General features: G+C 36.9%; 2 protein-coding genes and 1 non-coding gene across 4 annotated transcripts in view; 2 read left to right on the top strand and 1 right to left on the bottom strand.

Moving 5' to 3' along the window:
* Window positions 1-20,620, top strand: part of LOC132912287 (tubulin alpha-1 chain-like) — a 146,887-nt gene that overhangs the window by 123,426 nt on the left and 2,841 nt on the right. The window lies entirely within an intron of this gene.
* On the top strand, window positions 14,994-17,280 carry LOC132912306 (ras suppressor protein 1). Of its 2 annotated transcripts, none has more exons than XM_060969697.1 (8): window positions 14,994-15,233; window positions 15,801-15,851; window positions 15,925-16,045; window positions 16,105-16,223; window positions 16,291-16,373; window positions 16,456-16,570; window positions 16,656-16,788; window positions 16,872-17,280. In XM_060969697.1, the coding sequence occupies exons 1-8, from the start codon at window positions 15,089-15,091 to the stop codon at window positions 16,954-16,956; spliced, it is 852 nt and encodes a 283-aa protein (XP_060825680.1). In that variant the 5' UTR covers window positions 14,994-15,088; the 3' UTR covers window positions 16,957-17,280. The 2 variants fall into 2 exon arrangements, with proteins under 2 accessions (XP_060825680.1, XP_060825681.1); XM_060969698.1 differs by having other exon boundaries at window positions 15,222-15,323.
* Window positions 18,147-18,228, bottom strand: Trnas-gcu (transfer RNA serine (anticodon GCU)). The gene has a single exon. It is a non-coding gene; the product is annotated as a tRNA-Ser (tRNA).

Below are 20,620 nucleotides of genomic sequence, written 5' to 3'. Positions count from 1 at the left end.
TCATTCTGTGTATTATTTTAACAATACATACATGTCGATACATTTATATGCACCTTCCTATCCCAAGCAAATGATCCCAAATGTTACGTATCTAACTATCAAATATAAAGTAATTCTTGACGCAGACAATTAGCCGTGAGAATATTTTTGCATTATTTATCGTCACGACACTTTAAATGGAATTTAATGCACAGTCCAAAAGAGAAATTTTCAATACGAAACGATAACAAAATTAACATGCCATTCGATTTGAGAAGATGACGAGTAGACTTTTCTCTGCTGAAATATTCCTCCAAAATATATTGCGCCTACTAAACTGACTAACCTCATAAAATAATAATTAAAATCTGTTTGAAATGTCAGCAGAAAGACATTCGTCTGTGCGCGACATAGAGTGGAAAATTCCAGGAATTACTGAAATTCCGTAGTTTCCCAGAGGCGAAAAGAAACGTGGGTGAAACGAGGGGGCGACGCAGATGGCGTTTCCTCGACGCGCTCGAGAGAGAAAGGAAAGAAGAAAAACGGAGGCTAAGAAAGATAGATAGTCGAGCGAATAGGTGGAAAGAGAGAGGCGAGATAACTGGCGCCAGCGCTAATAATTTCATAGTAGGTAGCCGTTGCGAAGGCATGCGCACGGCCTCCTAATCGCTGCTATCGTTTAATCGCTCGAACGTATACGATCGACAGCCACGAGTATACCGCACCAGGAAACGTAGCGCAAAAACCGGCGCCAACAACGATCTATCTTCGAGATCGGTTTCGCGCGAAAAGTCGCGCGCCGTGCGTGACGCTCGTGCATTTCAAAACAATTTTCCGTATTAATATTTAATATCCACTCACACCTTCGACCTTGCGATTGAATTAAGATTTAAATTATAGGATTGACATTCTGAGTTTTCTAATTTCATTTAGAAACTTATTTCATGCGAATGATTAGAAACGTGCATTAATGTGATATTCGTGATGTCATAATTATATTATTAATGTATATTACGTATATACGCAGTATATTATGCAGTTATAGTGATCAATTATAGTGGTAAATCAACGGTAATAATTTATTGTCATTAGATTCTTTTAAACGAGTTTCACCTTCCATCTCGTTCATTTCAAATTAACTGCAACATTCTCAACTTATCTGTTCCATTAACTTATTACCTTTTGGAAAATACAAATGTTTTGCAATGAATAGCGAAATCCTATTTTTCGATCTCGTTGGCCCTAAATTGTTATACAAAACTCTCAGCTAATGTATCAATTTTCCTGTCTGCCGAAAAAATCAAACTTTCTGTATGTTTTGACGACATTAATCTATATGGAGTATATATATGGTAGTTTTTTAATTCAACGAATCTTTCCAATTCACATTCGTCTTTACGTATATTTTCTTTCATAACAACGTTTTAGGCATTGTACTAAATTCAACCATTTTATTACGAGACTCGCGTAAATGTTTACGGGAAGTACACAGGCTGCATTTTTGTTTAGCGAGGTCAGTCATAAAATGAAGTTTAGACAGACCCTCTGACCACTGTGGTTGAATGAAAACTGCGTATCATCGTTCAAAAATAAAATCCAAGTCGCGAAATAACGTAGAACAGGCGTCGAATGCGTCAATTACGAGGATTTTCAAACTCCTACCGCATTAAACTTCGTAAATTAAATTTATGTTACTGCGTTAAACTTTATAATATAATCTACGTCGATACATTGAACGTGCTTTTATTTTCAATCGAAATTAACGTTAAACTTTCTTCAATGAGATAAAAGTAGTACTAATACTTTCTCATGAAAACGAAACTTTTTTTATATTGTATAAAATAGTTCTCGTGTTAATAACAAGTTTATTAAGCAAACTGTAAACTCTGAATGCCATTACGACGTTAACCTGCAATAACAAATTGCATAAATATGTATTCTAATTTTACGACTTACGTTCGATACAAAGTAGAAACCGGACAAATTTATGAAACAACTTAATCTAATTCCAAACTACGATCAATTTATATCTCCCTAATAAACATCCGAGCTAATCAATCAACCAAACCAAACTCCATAAAATACCACGAACAACGAAACAAAACGAGGCATGAATCGTAAACGCGCGTGTTTGCAGATTCTCGTGCCTTCTCTCGAGTCCTCTCGCGTCTTCTAGCGATCGCGATTCGTCCCCGCAAGGAATCGTCAACTATAATTAACATACTTTTTTGCATGCTGCCCACGGGAGCCGGTTTGCCGTGAAAAAAATCACGGTAATTAAATTACCGAATAAAACATCCGCATCTTCTCTCCTCCTCGCGAAAAAAGAGCGCAAATCGAGCGCACCAAGTCAGGCTGCAAGACGTGTCACGCGAACAGCGGAGAGGGGCCAATAAAATCACACGTCGATTCCTCCTGCTCCACATAACGAAAGCCCTCGTTTTGCTCGTTTGCTCGTATGATAGCAACGGACGTTTCTGAAAAGACGAAAAAAAAAAAAAAAAAAATTAAAAGGAAAGGAAAAAAAATCGATCATTCGCTTTACACGCCGCCGTACGATTCCCGCGAAACTAGGATGACGACGAAGCGGAATCGTGATCGCCTGTAATTGGAATGCCATCCGGGCGGCGGCGGTCGATTGATGAACGACGAACGGACCGGCTGTGGATAGTTATCGTGCATCTTCCTCGCAAGCGTAGACGCGAACTTGCACGCAGGAACGCGTGTACGAACCGAGTGCAGAACCGGGCGAACGCTGCTCAGCCTACAGGATCGTTCAATAACGGTGTTTGTTCCGTGCAACGCTGGAAAGAAGTCATCCGTATAGATAGAATATTTAGCGATTGATTTAAATTTCTTTCTCTGTATAATTTTCATATTCTGTAGTGATTTACGAAACACGTTTCGGATACACGCGTTTCTATGTGTGAGTCAAAGCCATATTAGATGGTGGATGACACGACCAGTCCAATTAGGTTCACGAAGATCCATGATTTACACGCACGCATGATAATTAGGTACTATTAAGTCGATTAGAAAGTGAATATGGAATATGGTACAAAAGCAATGTTATTTGTCCTTTTGCAGTAGCGTTGACAATTTTCTAAGTATTCTGCAGATATAGTAGAAAAGAATTTCATTGAGAATTGTTCTTGTTCAGAATTGTCGATAGAATAGCGTACAAGTAGAAGAGGAAGGAAGTAATTGTTTTTGCAAGTAAAGCTGATTCAAAAGTAACGTGTTTCAATTCAATAGGATTGATTCATTTTGTTACGAACTTTTCAAACTAAAAAGTGTACTGTGCAGAAATAGCGATGCTGGAAATTTTTGTTAATTCTACGAATCTTAAAGACAAAAGTTTCATATAAAATCACATGGGGAAACATACGAAAGCAGGAACGAAACTATAGCATTATAAAAAAATAGTGATCGTTTGTTTCTTTTTTTTTAATTTCGTTTTACACGATAATAAGAGACTTCTTAGGTTTTTATATTTTCTTAAATTTGTATGCTGCATAGTCTACGAACGTAGTGTAACGAGTAACACATGTACATATCAGTAAATATACAGTGACGCGCAAGGAGAGTGTGTTACAACGTTGTCATTACTATGTTACAGCTTCTTCCGCTATTAAAAGGAAAGTTTTATGCGTGATCCTGCGTAAGTTCACAGACAGGAAAGCGTATAAACGCGACAAGAACAGCGCCGAGCGTTTATACAGGAGAAACTACAGCGCCCTCCAAAACGAAGGTCTGAAATCTAAATTCTTCCACTTTCTTGTAATTTCTCTCGCTATTAGTGGACAGTTTTCAGTGGATCTATCCAAATTTACGTGTAGCGAAACACTGATGTACCTACCACACTACAGACTACAGATACTAAAACTACAGCAATTGAAACGTGCGAAAATAGAATGCACAAGAATAAGTAAGGTTATGGGAAAAACCAAACGATCTCTTATCCTTACTTTGTTATGGCCCTTTCCGCTATTACGAGCAAGTTTTGCTTTGATTCTGCCTAAATCCGTCTGCAGAAAAGCATACAAACGTGACAAGAAGAACAACGTACGAACGAACGTTTACGGACCTATAGAGCCTTTCAAAAACAATATCTCCGTGTGTAATAATGTATTTTCTTAAATCCGCGCGAGGTTATACGCGAACTGTACGATCATATATACAAATTACAGGGAATGAAACGCAAATTACCAAAATTAAAGGCAAGATACAAAGAAGGAACAAAAGTTAAGGCAAAAGGGAAAAAAGGAGGTTAGTTTCGGTGGGAAAAATAATATCTCGCGGTGTCCCGATTTCCTGAAACCTTCGCGACCGTATTCACAAGTCACACCGACGAGAATTATAGAGAACGAAATTAAGTTTAGCGCAACGGGGTTAAAATTCGAACAAAAGACAAGCGACGAAGCGAAAAGAAGGAAAGAAGGTTAGTTTGGGTGGCAGCGCGCGCAAGGCCGACCGCAAAGAACGGTGAGGGGAGGGGACGTTGGATGCACGCGCAAAATAAACGCGGTCTCGCGATCGTATAAATAAAAGCGTGGTGGCGCGCGTGCAGCGGAGATCTCTTGCTGGCGCGCGCGTACGCCCGGTGTGTCGCTTTGGAATCCAGTTTGCCGACAGTTTTTGCAAAACTCCCGGCGGCGTGCACGTCCGGAGCACTGATTCCTGGACAACGTGACGCAATTATGCAACGTGCCACTCTTCGCCTCTCTTCTCTCCGTTCCTCCGTCACCGTTCGATACCATCGCTGACCTTGAGGCCCTCCGAACACCAGGCTGCTCTTCTAGGTGGCCTTGCCCGGTTCATGCGACCACTCGCCGCATCACGACGCGACCCTGGCCTCGGTCTTAGCCTCTAAGCGCCTGCTATATGGCTGGTTATTGAAATAAATCGGCATAACGCCTCGTTCCCGCCCCCTTTATTCCGATTTCCTCGTATAAAACGATCTTACCGTGCCTTCGAGTGAAACGACGCATCATTCTACCAGGGGATTAAAAGAACGAACGCAACCAGCGGATAAACGCAGCGTGGAATTCGGCATTTATCCGGTATTTACGCTTCGTACACCGATAACATACGTAACAGTTCGGTGTACGGATTTCTCGGACACACTAACGGGCCAAACAAGCTAATTTAATCGATCGTCCAAACGCTCGAAGGGTTGTTAAGAACAAGACATTATTATCAACGCGAGACGCGTCGTGCAGGCTCGCGGATTTTTCGACTTATTATTAGCTGACGCGGCGGAATGCTCATCCGCCTTGGACCCCACTCGCTGGTAGGATTCTTTGAGAGGCGTTTTTCTTGTTGGCAATGGCGTCGTAGACACGGCGGATATTATTAAATGCAATTTAGTGAGTCGTTCTTGTACATTGTTGGCGCTTACTTTGGATTATGGCTTGTTTTGTGCTGCACAGTGTCGGAATTAGCTGTTTCTGCATCGTTTGACTAAGAGTCGGGGAAATGCGTACTAAACTGTTTCGTTTGCAGATGTGGAATATGGTTTATGCATATGATATTTCGTTTAACCTTGGTCACAGTTGATATCTTTGTTACTTTCGCAACTTGGAAGAATAATTAAACATAGTGATTAAACGTATTCTTGGGATTTTGAGGGTAATATTATAATTAACGAGTTGATACTGTTGTCATTCTTTTTGATTGAAATTGAACAATATATTTGCTTAGGATCTTTCGATCGTTACGCTTTTACGCAATATTTCCCCATTTTTCTATTGTCTTGCCACGTAACTAGCTTTACACACGCAGAAGCAAAGTATAGATTATGTAAAAACACAATCTCACATCGTTAAATAATCACGCTACTAGGAACACAATAAAATTGTACAATAATCGAAACTATAACAATAACTGAAAATATACGCCGATAAGTTTTTCCATTAAAAAATCTCGATATTTTCACAATATCGAGATAGCTGTTAAAAATGATTGAATAATCCGAACTTACGCAAAAAGCCATTAATCATTCGTCGATCAACACATTTGCTACGGCTATTCGCGTGTCTAGAGGTAAAAGTTATCCTGTCGTTCGTAGCTGAAATTTAAATCTTATTTATGGTGTCAGGTGTTACTAAAGATATTATTTGACTTTTTAACTGGTACAGTTCATTTACAACGGACGCCTAATCGGAAGGTACGCGCACGGCAGAAATATCCGCGGTATTGCCAACAGCAAGGCGCGTTTCCATGCAGCAAACGCAATACAGCCGCGCGTTCGACTGCATTGTATGTTAAAGTGTTAATGTATAGCATTACGTGCAAATTACAGGTGGCTCGACACGAATCATGAATCTAGAACTGTTAATTTACATGCTGCATGAAGTATCGATCTTGTCGCGGATAGTGGTTAACTGGATTACCTAATGCGATTTTCATTTCTTTTTCCCAGCAATCGATCGTTTAGCATCTTGCGTGAATAACGTAACTTCTTTCACGATCTTTTTCCGGTTTTCTTTTCGTCGCAGCCTTTTTTCGAATAACAGGGAAATGTTAAGAATATGTTGCAGTTTCTGCTGACATTCTTTATGAACTTTGTTCAATAATTATAGACTAACATAATAAGGTTAATGTATGGTAACGTTTGAATGAGAATAAGAATCGATAACACAATTTTACTACAATTTTAAAACACAATTCTTCATAATACAGTAGTTAGAGAAAGGATTGATGCACGCTCTTATTTTCCAACGAGTTTTAGAATCTTTTTTTAATCAGATTCTACGTCTCACTTTCACAGTATCAAATTTTCGTAGTCGTGTGCAGGTACCACTAAATGATACGAAATATGATCTACTTAAGCCTAATTAATCACCATGTAAATGTTGCAATAAATACATTGGTGTAGAAATACTTTTTATGCTACTAATAATATTATAATTACATATTATACATATTATAATTAAGAACGTAAAGCATTGCAACATCGTGAATAGTACGAAACGTGAATTAAGGAAACTTGAGAGGTAAATTCTCCGACAAGATATCCTAAATTAATAAAGCTGTTCTCCATCACGTAGACTGTAAATTCATGAAACACGCGATTGGTTACTCGTATAACTATTTATGCATCGTATAAATACACAACAAATAAAATGTAATCTTGCTAACTGTACATAAGTATGCAATCGCCATTGTATTAATTTCGAGCGACAGAAATTTGCTTAATCGAGTTTTAACTGAAATTTTGTTTTAATAAATGTTCTTTATACGCAACGCGGATATATCGAGAGAATGATGGTAGCTGGTTTGGCGAATCTATACTTCCTGTGCGGTTACCAAGAGATCTGGCATGAGCCAGTAGAGTGGACCTGTCGCCAACGTTAATAAGGCGCCGATATGACGCCAGCGTGCGATTTAAAACACCATTTTCGTGGCACAGGCCGTTATGAGATACCGGTATACCGGCCGATCCAGACACAGGCAGCTTCTGTTTTCGGCAATGAGGATGTCAGACAAGTTACGACACGGCCAGCAGGTGTTACGACCGGACAGCCAGTTCAGGAGGCTCAGGTATTTCCTCCTTTTTCCTCTCTATCTCTCTTCCTCGTTCGTTTCGTCATTTTTCATTTTCCTTTGATCCGGTTGTAACCAGTCGACCGAACGTGGCTACTGTTTAACTTTTGTCGCGTGTATCGGCGATCACTGATTGCCTTTTCGATTCCAGTTACGTTGCTACCATCGCGGGAGGACGCGTGACGACGATCGAATCAAGAAGAGACGTCGCTGTTATCTTTTTAGAAGCATGATTGCAATTTTTACCAGTTTTATTTACTTCGATCGAAGTTGTTCTACTATTTGGACAGTTGGAATAGTAAATCGGTAATAAACAGTATATATGTATGATATTTCAGATTTAATCAGTGGAAAATGATACTATTTTAAAAGACTTAACAGGATTTGGATATCTGGGTCAATTAGATACATCTTGATACCTTGAATTTAGCACTGCTATAAGTAGTTATGGACGTAAATCAAGAGTGTAGATAATGTCAACATTGGAATCTTAGATACAATCATTTTGATTATTCTTGTTTCTCTCTTCCTTATTAATTTTTGTGGCTTTGAGTCTCAAGACTTTCATGTTTAATAATCATATTTTTATTGTAATATTATACGTATAATCCTTCATATTTTAATAAAACTGAATATTAACATTGTCAAGAACACCTTTCTGTACGTTCTTAACAATTACAAAGATAAAATATCTAAATCTACTATTGTAGTTCCAGTAATACAGATAGTGCTTATTAATTTCTCAATGTATTATTCAAGCTGTATTATTCTCCTTTAAACAGAATCCCATTTACAAGATCGATCTGTCCATTCCCAAACAACCAGCAAACAGTATTTCCTTCTCAACTCGCCACTGAAACATTGAACGTATCGATTTAATAAAACCTAAACTAGTTACCCAGCCGCCAATTTCCACGTTTCCATAATTCCGTATTCATACAGAAATACACACCAACCGATCATCTGAAACCAATAGACACCATACATACACACGCAATACCTTCGCTCTTTTATTCTACAGAGAACATATAAAAAGAATGCTCCTTGCACAATCAGCGACGTCTCTTTTACAGAAACTCGAACAGTGCCAGGGTGTACGGACGTTCGCGACTACCAAGTGCATTCTGATACGCGAGGGAAGGCGGAGGAGGCGGCGGAATGGCTAGGATCTCTCTGCGGTCTGCTACATCTATTTATAGCGTACGCCATGCTAATGCATGTGCGCCTATGCACCACGCTAACACCACGTCCCAAGCATAACGGGCTTTTACATGCTGCACTGGATATTCCACGTGGACTCCCCTCCTACGTCGCAGCGCTGCCCCTTTCTCCAAGGATCGCCTGTTTCTCGTGGGCTCTGCCGCCGTTGTCCGCGGAGGTCTCATCCCGGCCATACACGCGTGCGAACGCACGTGCGCCTGTCTCGAAGAGGAACGCACCCAGAGAGCCCGCGTTCTTCGAGATTTATGCACGGGCGCAGGTCCCCCTGTGTAAAAGACGAGCTCACGCGCGCGTAGGCTTTTCCGGTCACGCTGCGGTCAACCTGACTCTTAAAATGCTGTTGAACTCGATTTTTATTGATCCTCTTCACTTCGTCCAGTTCCAAGTATTCTTTCACACGTGGCGAAATAGAGCTGTGACTGAGAGACCTCTTGCGCGATAATTTACCGAATAATTGTATTTTTGTGGATCGGGTGAGTGACTTTTTTTTTTACTTTTTTTTATTATTATTTTACATCGAATAGTGGAAGTAGGATAGACGTAGAATGGGTACGTCATTTTGGTTGATCTATCGCTAAACTTGTTACAATGACAACTTATTCTCGCCACTTGTAACTTGTACAATTTTGGTGGTAATATCGATCCAAATAAGTTCGGCAAGAGGGCACAGGCGAGTTAATGATCTCCGGAGTAGTATCTCCGAAGATCTCTGAAGAATGTTACAGCTTTTGGTATATAATATCGTGAACAATAGTTTGAATCAATGCAATGTGTTTACATACCTATTGTACGCTTGGTGAAAATCAAACACTTGCTAAGAATTACACGAGTGAAGGACGAATTAATTGACTAAAGAGTCATGCTGTTTCACAAGATACGCAGCTATGATGGAAGATGAATGTGGGATATAAATCCACCATAACAAAGGATCATTGATTTTTATTTTAACAGAATTCAATAAACGATAAAAGATCCTTCGTTTCACAGAACTATGCGAAAAACTATATACAATAATTTCCTCGTCGTGTTGTATCAAAGTTATAGAGCTTAAAGCAACAAGTTGTTGAAAATAATCAGATTAAAACTGGTACCAAAGGTATACCATAAATCTCATTGATACTTACTACCAACCTTACGACCAACCAACTTTTTAATTTCTACATCGACTTACTGTTTCGTTCTTCGTCTTTTAAGTTAGGTAGCTCCCCAGAACAAGAGGAACAAGACACACCAAGCGAATTAACTTTCAGTCTTAGTCGGCTGATAAACGGCCTCATATGGGATATCTAAATATCGCGAAGGCTCTAAAAGTCCTGCGCAACCCCGAGCGCGAAATTTACGTTCGATTCGCATCCATCGCGGGCGAATATAAGTGTCGAGGCGCTACGTCTTCTGTACACCTCGGGCGTTATAACTTCGGCAGTTGTTACTTATAAATTATCATCGCAACAGTTATAACTCATAGATCGTACGACGCCTTATAACTTATAGTCGCGGCAGTACAAGTTATAAACGCGGTGCATGTAATTTATATGTTACGTGCTGCCGATGTTATAAAACGTCCGACCGACCAACAAACAGTATTATTCGATACAAGATTATAATATGCGTCCGACAATCGCCCAACGTCCATTTCTTTCCATTGCAACGATCTCGAAGATGCATTTATATCGACGCTCGTGTCATTTTGCATTTGCGTCTCCATCCGATCGTACCGAATAAATCGATGCGCGCATCTTTCTGCGCATAGCGGGTCATGTGACATTCACTTCGAAAAGAAATTGCCGCTTGATCTTCTCGAACTTTGATAAGTTCGTGCTTTGATTAAAATGTACAAAGTAATCGTTGACAAATGACGGATTTCGATAATAGTTCTTTGTACATTTTCGTTAATTAATTTTACTCACATCGTAAAATTTAGGGAATGAATATAGAACATAGTAGGGGACGAAGGAAAGTTTACCTAACCTATGTAAGCGATACAGAAAGTAGCAGAATTTTATGAAACAGACTGTACATTTGATAAGAACAAATGAACAAATATAATATGCATACTACATTTCAGAATAGGCGACTATTGGCATATGGTGAACAATATCTAATACAAAAATTACCAATATGCGCATATAGGCAAATAAATCACTTGACAAACTAAACTTTCTTTCGTCTACTACTGAAAATCGTTTATCTATCGTGCAAAAATAAAAATTGCTTCCTGTTACTATGCCAGGAAATTAAAATGTTTTCCTAGCAATAACGGAGAAACTTCAGAAGCCTGGTCGACCCGGAGGAAATTAATGAACGTTATCCGCCACTATAAAAGCTCCTTCGGTGCCATGATCGTGTGGATGATTTCCGCCATTACGGATATAATAGAAAGAAATGTCGCGACGTTTAATCGACCGATTCGAACATTTTTCACGGAATATGAAACGAGATTTGCTTTTTCAGACAACGATGACGGTAAATTAACCGATAATGTAACTTGGTACTGATTACTGGATAGCAATGATGGATGCAGGAGGGGCATCCCTCGAACAGCTCTGTCCTTTACGCTGTACGCCAAGGTCGGTAACCTCAGGACGCCCTCAGGTACTCTTTGGCGCCACACTCTTCGTACTTTTAGCGCGGACGAGGTACAGGTCGACTTACCGCGTTGTCTTGCCCTGTTGGTAGTGATGGGTTGTCAAGCACTTCCAATCGCATCGGATACGTGCGTGTGGCGAACAATTCGAAACACTTCGAACAGGATTCGATACGCTGAAACTCCTGAAGGTCTTGGAAGTCTTAGAAATCTTAAAAGACATAGAAGTCTTGGAAATCTTATAGATCATAGAAATCTTGTAAGTCTTAGAAATCTTGACAATGTTGAATGTCTTGAAAGTCTTGTGAGTCTTGGAAATTTTGTACATCTTAGAAGTCTTGTAAATTTTGGAAATCTGGAAAGTCTTGAAAGTCTTGTAAGTCTTGGAAAAACTAAAGATCTTGAAAGTCCTGTAAGTCTTAAGTCTTGCGAGTCTTAGAAATCTTGTAAGTCTTAGAAATCTTGACAATGTTGAATGTCTTGAAAGTCTTGTGAGTCTTGGAAATTTTGTAGATCTTAGAAGTCTTGTAAATTTTGGAAATCTGGAAAGTCTTGAAAGTCTTGTAAGTCTTGGCAAAACTAAAGATCTTGAAAGTCTTGTAAGTCTTAAGTCTTGCGAGTCTTAGAAATCTTGTAAGTCTTAGAAATCTTGACAATGTTGAATGTCTTGAAAGTTTTGTGAGTCTTGGAAATTTTGTAGATCTTAGAAGTCTTGTAAATTTTGGAAATGTGAAAAGTCTTGAAAGTCTTGTAAGTCTTGGAAAAACTAAAGATCTTGAAAGTCTTGTAAGCCTTAAGTCTTGTGAGTCTTAGAAATCTTGTAAGTCTTGGAAATCTTGACAATGTTGAATGTCTTGAAAGTCTTGTGGGTCTTGGAAATTTTGTAGATCTTAGAAGTCTTGTAAATTTTGGAAATCTGGAAAGTCTTGAAAGTCTTGTAAGTCTTAAGTCTTGCGAGTCTTAGAAATCTTGAAAGTCTTGTAAGTCTTAAGTCTTGCGAGTCTTAGAAATCTTGAAAGTCTTGTAGGTCTTAGAAGTCTTGTAGGTCCTAGGAACCTTAAAAATCTTGAAGGTCCTGATTATTCCGATAAGTCTTCTGAAAGCTTGACGTGTAGTCAATATTTTACAAGCATTTTAAATTTTTTAATCCAAATCCAGTATGTATCATTGACGTTAAATATCAAAGAGAATTTATTGAGAAAATTTAAGATATCGCAGAGGCGAACAACTTTCCAAACTTTCAGTGAAGTGAATCGAATTTTGACAGTCTTGAAAAGCATCGACTCGTCTCGAAACCGAGTTTCCAATACCCATCACTGCCTTTTATCACTACCATCGCTTTGTTAACAAACAAAACACCGCGAGCTGGCCTCGAAGGAGCGTCGCGATTCTTCTGGGTTAGAATCCTTCAGGGAAGGAGCCGTCTAGGATTTATACGAGGGAGGTTGAAGGAATACACGCCGATGGTAATCGATGTATACGATCTCGAGGAGAACGTCGATTATACCTGGCGATCGAAGTAATTTGATTAATTTTCCAGTTGTTAGGTTAAGTATTATCGCTGCTGATATTTTCGCGTGATTAATGTCGGTATTGTTGAAGTTGACTCGTGATGAGGTTAGATTCGCGATAATTCGAACGATGCGCGATTTTTGTCGATCGAGAATGATTTAGGTGGGAAAAAGGTGCAATGCGCTTTAGGAACAGAGGATGAATAATAGCCAGGTTAGTTAAATTAAAGTTTGGAAAGATATTTATGAAGATATTTTTACAGCGGAATACTATGAGGAAGAGATGGAAATCTTATAATTGGGTTTTGATATTTATGCTTTATGTAAGTATCTATTAAATTACTGTCACGGTTTTCTTACAGTACGTGACGAAAGTATCTTTCTAACGTATTAAAAATATACTGGTGACCGTAAATCGGACCTATAGCGTATGCTTTCCAAACAACGTTTATATTTTTATCGAATATAAACGATTATATTCCGTATATTCGAATTACCATATATTCGAGAATTATACGTGGATTAGCGTTCCCCAGTTTTCTTCGCGTTTTAAACACGCAGCATCCTATTTACAGTTTACGACAAATAGAAATAAAAACAATTTTAATACCGAAGAATCTCGTAAACGTCTTTACGGGTATAACTTCATCCGTCAGAATTATTTCGTAGATTCTCCGACATACAACGAATAAGAATTAAAAGTATCAATTGTTCTTAATTTTTTAAGCTCAGTCAAAAGCAAGTATAGTAAAAGTAAATAGAGAGTACGAGTAATAAATAAAATAAATTTGTAACGCAAGAGGAAAATATTATTTCGAATGAAATATTTCATAGAACAATGAAAAAACCCTCTCGAGAAAATATTTCAGTCTCCTTGTGTGCTTAAAATATGCAGATATGGGCATATGAGGAAAATGAATCGGTGTCAATCAACAGCCGGAAGGTGTGTGTCTTCGGTCCTTGATCTCGTTCCCTTTAAGAGCCGCGAGTAAAACTCATTTTCTGCTGTTCTTATTTATCATTAATATCACTGAACGCACATCGCTGTTCCACTGAAACCCATCTTGGAATGCGAGCCGCTCCGATTTCAACCGCAGTTCGACCGGGCAAAAATTCTTAACATTGCTGAAACCGGCCGATGAGGTTATCGCATCATTCGCTCGATACCGGTCGGTAATTACGAGACGCAATTACATAAACCGCCTTTTTATCTCCGTTAATTAGTTACACACGCGTACGACGCTGCATTATGTATATCACCGATTAATGCTTCGTTACTGCTCGCTAATCGTGCTAATCGTTTCGATTATGATCTGTCGGTAATTACTGGGAATTGCATTGCCTCACTTCTATACGACATAAAACGTATCTACGTTCTCTGCATTTACGTAGGTAAGATGTTAGGTTTCATGGGTTTCACGGATAGGTAAGAATGTTTTATGGGATTAAGTTGGTGTGTAGACGAGATGAAATCGTCCTCAAAGAAGATTGAATTCGTGTCGCCATCTGTAGATGGATCAGTAACTTGGGTGGAAACGTTCCTTGGGTAAGAATTGTATATGAAAATCCATAGTAGGATAGTTCTGTTAAAATATGTATTTAATAAACTATTGTGAAATATAAGAATTCACTATGTTTCCGATATAAACTTAATTTTATAATTTTTTTAAAAATGCAGTAAAAAGGAAAAATTAAATCGCAGTAAATATACAGTGTATAATTCATTGAAGAATATGAAATTTACCAGGATATGACAAACAACTTTGAAGTCTCAAAACATATGTACGTACGTATCTTACAATCATAAAAAGACATAAATTTACAATATTTTGATTCCGCCACGTGACCGATGCAAGTGAAGCACAAATGACGATCAAAAATTTATAATTATTCGATGTACAGTACAATGTTTCGTCTCCCGTTTTCGAATCGCCACTAAGCGCCTGTTTTCTGCCAGCTATGTGCACCTTGGTACGAATGCACGTCTTCTGCGTCCGCTGTGCGATTGCATATTCCTCCCAACAGAAGCATTGGTAAAAGAAATGTTCATATAGTTCTGTCGTTTGACCGCTAGAGGCGGTAATTCGTGGTGCATGCTTTTGACTGAATTTCTCCCATCATCAGCGATCTCCCTACTCATCTCTGATAAAATGAAGTCAGTGAGTCGTGTCGTGTGTCAAGTTGCGAGAGGTTGCGCGCATGTTTATTTAAAGCTTACTGACGTGTGTGTAGAATTGCGCGCGCAATGAATCAGGCACCAGTGTCGTGTATTCCAGCGGGGAAGATGTCAAAAGCGAAGAAGGTGCTCGATGAGGCCCGCGAGATCCAGAATCCGGAGTTGGATCTCGCGGATAAGAGTATCTCGACGTTCGAGGAGATGCCAGGATTGCGTGAGTCTACCATATCTTCGTGGGTCTCGTTCCGTTCGCCAAATTAGGCAACTTGTCCTGACTGGTTTTTGGAGCGGATGGAAATCCGAGGTGGCCATTTGTTGCTTGTCCACGCTGTGGGCGTGTCCACGCATGCGCGGGCAAGGGCTTTGAAAGATAATACTTTAAAAATCTGGAACATTGTTAACAAAAATAATTTTTCTTTGCAAATTCTTTTATTTTTAAATTAACATAAATGTTTGCAGTATCATTACTGATATTATTATTGAGTATATTCATATTATTTTATTAACTATATTTTATTTATCGTTTTGAAACACATTTTTAAGCTTCAAATGTTTGAAATGATTGTTTTGTTAACAGAAGTGATGTTTCTTTTTAATTTCTAAATTAATATGAATATCCACTCAATGGTTGTCGATATTGTTGATCATATTATTAATTTAATAATAATTTTAATTAAATTAATAATAATTTAATGATATTAGTTCATTTGGCAATTTGGAACACATTTATTTAAGCTTTAATTGTTTATGATTGTAGTCTAAGATATTTTTTATGTTTCAGTTAATATGATTAATATTACAAGGTTGACTTTGAGTCACAATAAAATTCAAGGTAGATTTACAAATATTTTTACACTTATTTGTGACAAATTGTATCTCTTACTTATATTGTTTCCTTTATACAGCTGTACCACCAGGTCTTGCTAATCTAGTCAATTTGGAGATATTGAATCTGTTTAATAATCATATTACTGAGCTTCCAATTTCATTGTCACAAATGCCAAAGCTACGGATTCTTAATGTAGGGTAAGTTCTTTACTTGAATTATCGTTAATTTACAACATTTTATTTAAATACGTTTACAGGATGAACAGATTAGATGTGCTTCCACGTGGATTTGGTGCTTTTCCAGTATTAGAAGTCTTAGATTTAACTTATAATAATCTGAGCGAGAAGAATTTACCAGGAAATTTTTTTATGATGGGTTAGTAACATTTTAATGTTTTAAGATTATATTTAATTATACATTCAAAGAATACCTCTTTTTACAGAAACCTTAAGAGCACTGTATTTAGCTGATAATGATTTTGAATATCTACCTCCTGAAATTGGGCAATTAAAAAATTTACAAATCGTAAGTAATAGCATGTTCTTGTATTAAAATCTGATTTGTTCCTCTTATTTATTCCTAGCATTTAATTGTGTTTCTATTGCAGCTTGTATTGAGGGAAAATGATTTAGTAGAATTACCAAAAGAAATCGGCGAATTAACACGACTCAGGGAATTACACATTCAAGGGAATCGATTAACGGTTTTACCTCCTGAAATAGGTATGTATACTCATGTAAAATAATATTAACTTCTTTAAAAAAAGGATGGATCCAATAAAAAAATAATCTAAATTTAATAATTTAGGAAATCTGGATTTAGTAAGTAATAAAGCAGTGTTTAGAATGGAGTTTAATCCATGGGTTATACCAATAGGTGATCAACTACAAGTTGGCATTTCTCATGTTATGGATTACATACGTTCTGAAACATATAGATAGTATGTATTATCTACTTATTTTAAACGTAAGCGTTTATTGAGGTATCTTATAATCGACTATAATATCTTATAATTCTTTCCAGTGTATATAGTCGACACCAAAGCGCCAAAGGACCGCCACCGCCGATAGAAAACGACAAGAGTAAGAAAATATCCCGTGTTCGTTAAAACGGAACAGGAAATGATTAACTAACACCATCAAAAATATTTCTAAACTAATATAACTTCTTTTAATTCGCTCACTGCCAAGAATCTCATAGCTTAACATATTTGCAATCTAAGAGGTGCCTTAACGATTAATACAGAAATAGATGTCACACATTTCAATTTTACAACCTGTGACACATGTACAACATTAATTATATATTATATGTATAATCTACTGTTATACTATTCAACTTTGATGATTAATATATAATAAATGCTATTTTTATAATAATTAAATAATAAATATAATTTGGATAAATAAACAATACTTTATATAGAATGAAACTTGGGAGTGTTTCCTTGTAGCAGTTTTGATTTTCATTTATGACACTACCTGTCTCTTTCTCCAGATTAAATGCAATTGTATGCAATTCATTTCTGTCTTATATAACTTACATGCAAGCAACAATTAACTTAACGAATTTGCTTTACGTACAATGTTTATACAAACATATGCATGTATTTCCCACATCTCACATTTCAAACTATTATTCCACCTCTTACATCCAGCATCCTTCATCGCGACCTGCTTCCCACTTTTCAAATTTAAGTCTAATAATTCTACTCATTCAAATTAGATGATTGCTTGTGGATTTTGTGAATAACGAATTTAATTTTGTGGGATAACTAATTAATTTTGTTTGTGGGAAAAACCGATTTCTTATGGAACTTGTTAGAAATCAGTGAGAAATGAATTTCAATTTAAGATCTGCATTTCTTTTTATTATTTATGATGTTTTAGAGTATAAGATATGGGAAACGAATTTAGGAAAATTGGTAGTTTGATTTTGGATGTAGGAAAAAGGGAGTAGGGCTTAGGATATGGAACGTAGTCAATACACGAAATGTGAAATATAGTTTAATAAATATTGGACGTAGGATGTGGGAAAATACCTATGAAGAATATACTGCAACATAAGGAATATGGAAATATGAGATGTAAATTGAAATGTGCGCTGTAGAAATTAGGATGGAAGATATTCCATATAGAAGTGGAAATACGAAATAAATAAATAAATATATGAACATATATATATATATTCATTATTTTTAATTTTTAATAAGTATATGATTTCCTATATGAGTGTTACGTGAATAATTCGAAAATAATAGATCAAATTCAACAAAATGTTACAAAAGCAAAAAGTAATCGACGAGGATGGGATTCGAACCCACGCGTGCAGAGCACATTGGATTAGCAGTCCAACGCCTTAACCTCTCGGCCACCTCGTCCGCTTGTTGTAGGTGAAAAAATATTCTTGCAACACTGGTGATCATCTTTCAGGAATAACTAATCTCTTGAAAAATCGGACTTTATTCGTCAAATAGTAACTGCTATCATATATATTTTAACAATCTATAATAACCTTTAGGACATTAAGAACATTTTAATAATTTCAAAATACATTACACATTAATTTTGTCATATATTATTAATTAAGGCAAAAATGCTAAAATATTAGGATATGCTTATAATATTAGTAATTGTATAGAAATATATGTATCATATAGTATTAATCTATGTATAAGCTACGTAAAAAGCTAAAGATACTGTAAGTACTGGTAAGACAGAATAAGGGGTAGCTCAATAAAAAGATCATTCTTGTAGTGATTAAGCAAAAACAGAAAATCTAGGAATATTGTTCAATTACAAATTATTGTAACCATATAATTCTCAACAAAGTTATTCGATAAATAAATATTTTTTATATGGAAAAGATTAAACAATTGTTTTATTATTTACCCGTAACTAAATTCCTAATCCTATTCCTATCAATTTCATTCTAGAAATAAATAGTTTGGCAAATTTTTAGGAGCACTTCTGAAAAGAATTTCTCAAGACTGACATTACCGCAAGTACGAGGAAACTTGCTGGCTTTCCATTTTCAACCAAATAAACAAGCCAGTGTTTGTAAACAATCGCGGAAAACTTAAATAAACAAGCCAGTATTTGTAAAAATCCCGGAAAACGTAAATAAACAAACCAACGTTTGTAAACAATCCTGGAAAACGTAAATAAACAAGCCAGTGTTTGTAAACAATCCCGGAAAACGTAAATAAACAAGCCAGTGTTTGTAAACAATCGCCGAAAACGTAAATAAACAAGCCAGTGTTTGTAAACAAACCCGGAAAACGTAAATAAACAAGCCAGTGTTTGTAAACAATCCTGGAAAACGTAAATAAACAAGCCAGTGTTTGTAAACAATCCCGGAAAACGTAAATAAACAAACCAGTGTTTGTAAACAAAGCCGGAAAACGTAAATAAACAAACCAACGTTTGTAAACAAACCCGGAAAACGTAAATAAACAAGCCAGTGTTTGTAAACAATCCCGGAAAACGTAAATAAACAAGCCAGTGTTTGTAAACAAACCCGGAAAACGTAAATAAACAAACCAACGTTTCTAAACAAACCCGGAAAACGTAAATAAACAAGCCAGTGTTTGTAAACAATCCTGGAAAACGTAAATAAACAAGCCAGTGTTTGTAAACAAACCCGGAAAACGTAAATAAACAAGCCAGTGTTTGTAAACAATCCCGGAAAACGTAAATAAACAAGCCAGTGTTTGTAAACAATCCCGGAAAACGTAAATAAACAAGCCAGTGTTTGTAAACAAAGCCGGAAAACGTAAATAAACAAGCCAGTGTTTGTAAACAAACCCGGAAAACGTAAATAAACAAGCCAGTGTTTGTAAACAATCCCGGAAAACGTAAATAAACAAGCCAGTGTTTGTAAACAAACCCGGAAAACGTAAATAAACAAACCAACGTTTGTAAACAAACCCGGAAAACGTAAATAAACAAGCCAGTGTTTGTAAACAATCCCGGAAAACGTAAATAAACAAGCCAGTGTTTGTAAACAAACCCGGAAAACGTAAATAAACAAGCCAGTGTTTGTAAACAATCCCGGAAAACGTAAATAAACAAGCCAGTGTTTGTAAACAATCCTGGAAAACGTAAATAAACAAACCAACGTTTGTAAACAAACCCGGAAAACGTAAATAAACAAGCCAGTGTTTGTAAACAAACCCGGAAAACGTAAATAAACAAGCCAGTGTTTGTAAACAAACCCGGAAAACGTAAATAAACAAACCAACGTTTGTAAACAATCCTGGAAAACGTAAATAAACAAACCAACGTTTGTAAACAATCCTGGAAAACGTAAATAAACAAGCCAGTGTTTGTAAACAAACCCGGAAAACGTAAATAAACAAGCCAGTGTTTGTAAACAATCCCGGAAAACGTAAATAAACAAGCCAGTGTTTGTAAACAAACCCGGAAAACGTAAATAAACAAGCCAGTGTTTGTAAACAAACCCGGAAAACGTAAATAAACAAGCCAGTGTTTGTAAACAAACCCGGAAAACGTAAATAAACAAGCCAGTGTTTGTAAACAAACCCGGAAAACGTAAATAAACAAGCCAGTGTTTGTAAACAATCCTGGAAAACGTAAATAAACAAGCCAGTGTTTGTAAACAACCCCAGAAAACGTAAATAAACAAGCCTGTGTTTGTAAACAAATCCAAGATTAAAAATTGGTGATCCAGCAAAATTCTTGTCGCTGGAAATTTTCGGAAATTTCATAAATAAATGTACCAATGTTTATAAACAAAGCCTGAAAGCATAA

Source organism: Bombus pascuorum, chromosome 11 (genome assembly GCF_905332965.1).
Source record: "Bombus pascuorum chromosome 11, iyBomPasc1.1, whole genome shotgun sequence".
Lineage (NCBI taxonomy): Eukaryota > Metazoa > Arthropoda > Insecta > Hymenoptera > Apidae > Bombus > Bombus pascuorum.
The sequence above is the reverse complement of the archived record's forward strand: the minus strand, read 5'-3'. Positions and strand labels throughout refer to the sequence as shown.

Bases quoted from the DNA above. Each gene is read 5' to 3' on its own strand.
- LOC132912306 (XM_060969697.1), top strand. From the start codon at position 15,089: ATGAATCAGGCACCAGTGTCGTGTATTCCAGCGGGGAAGATGTCAAAA. The intron at 15,852-15,924 runs GTAGATTTACAA...TCCTTTATACAG, and splicing joins GAGTCACAATAAAATTCAAG to CTGTACCACCAGGTCTTGCT. The intron at 16,046-16,104 runs GTAAGTTCTTTA...ATACGTTTACAG, and splicing joins CTACGGATTCTTAATGTAGG to GATGAACAGATTAGATGTGC.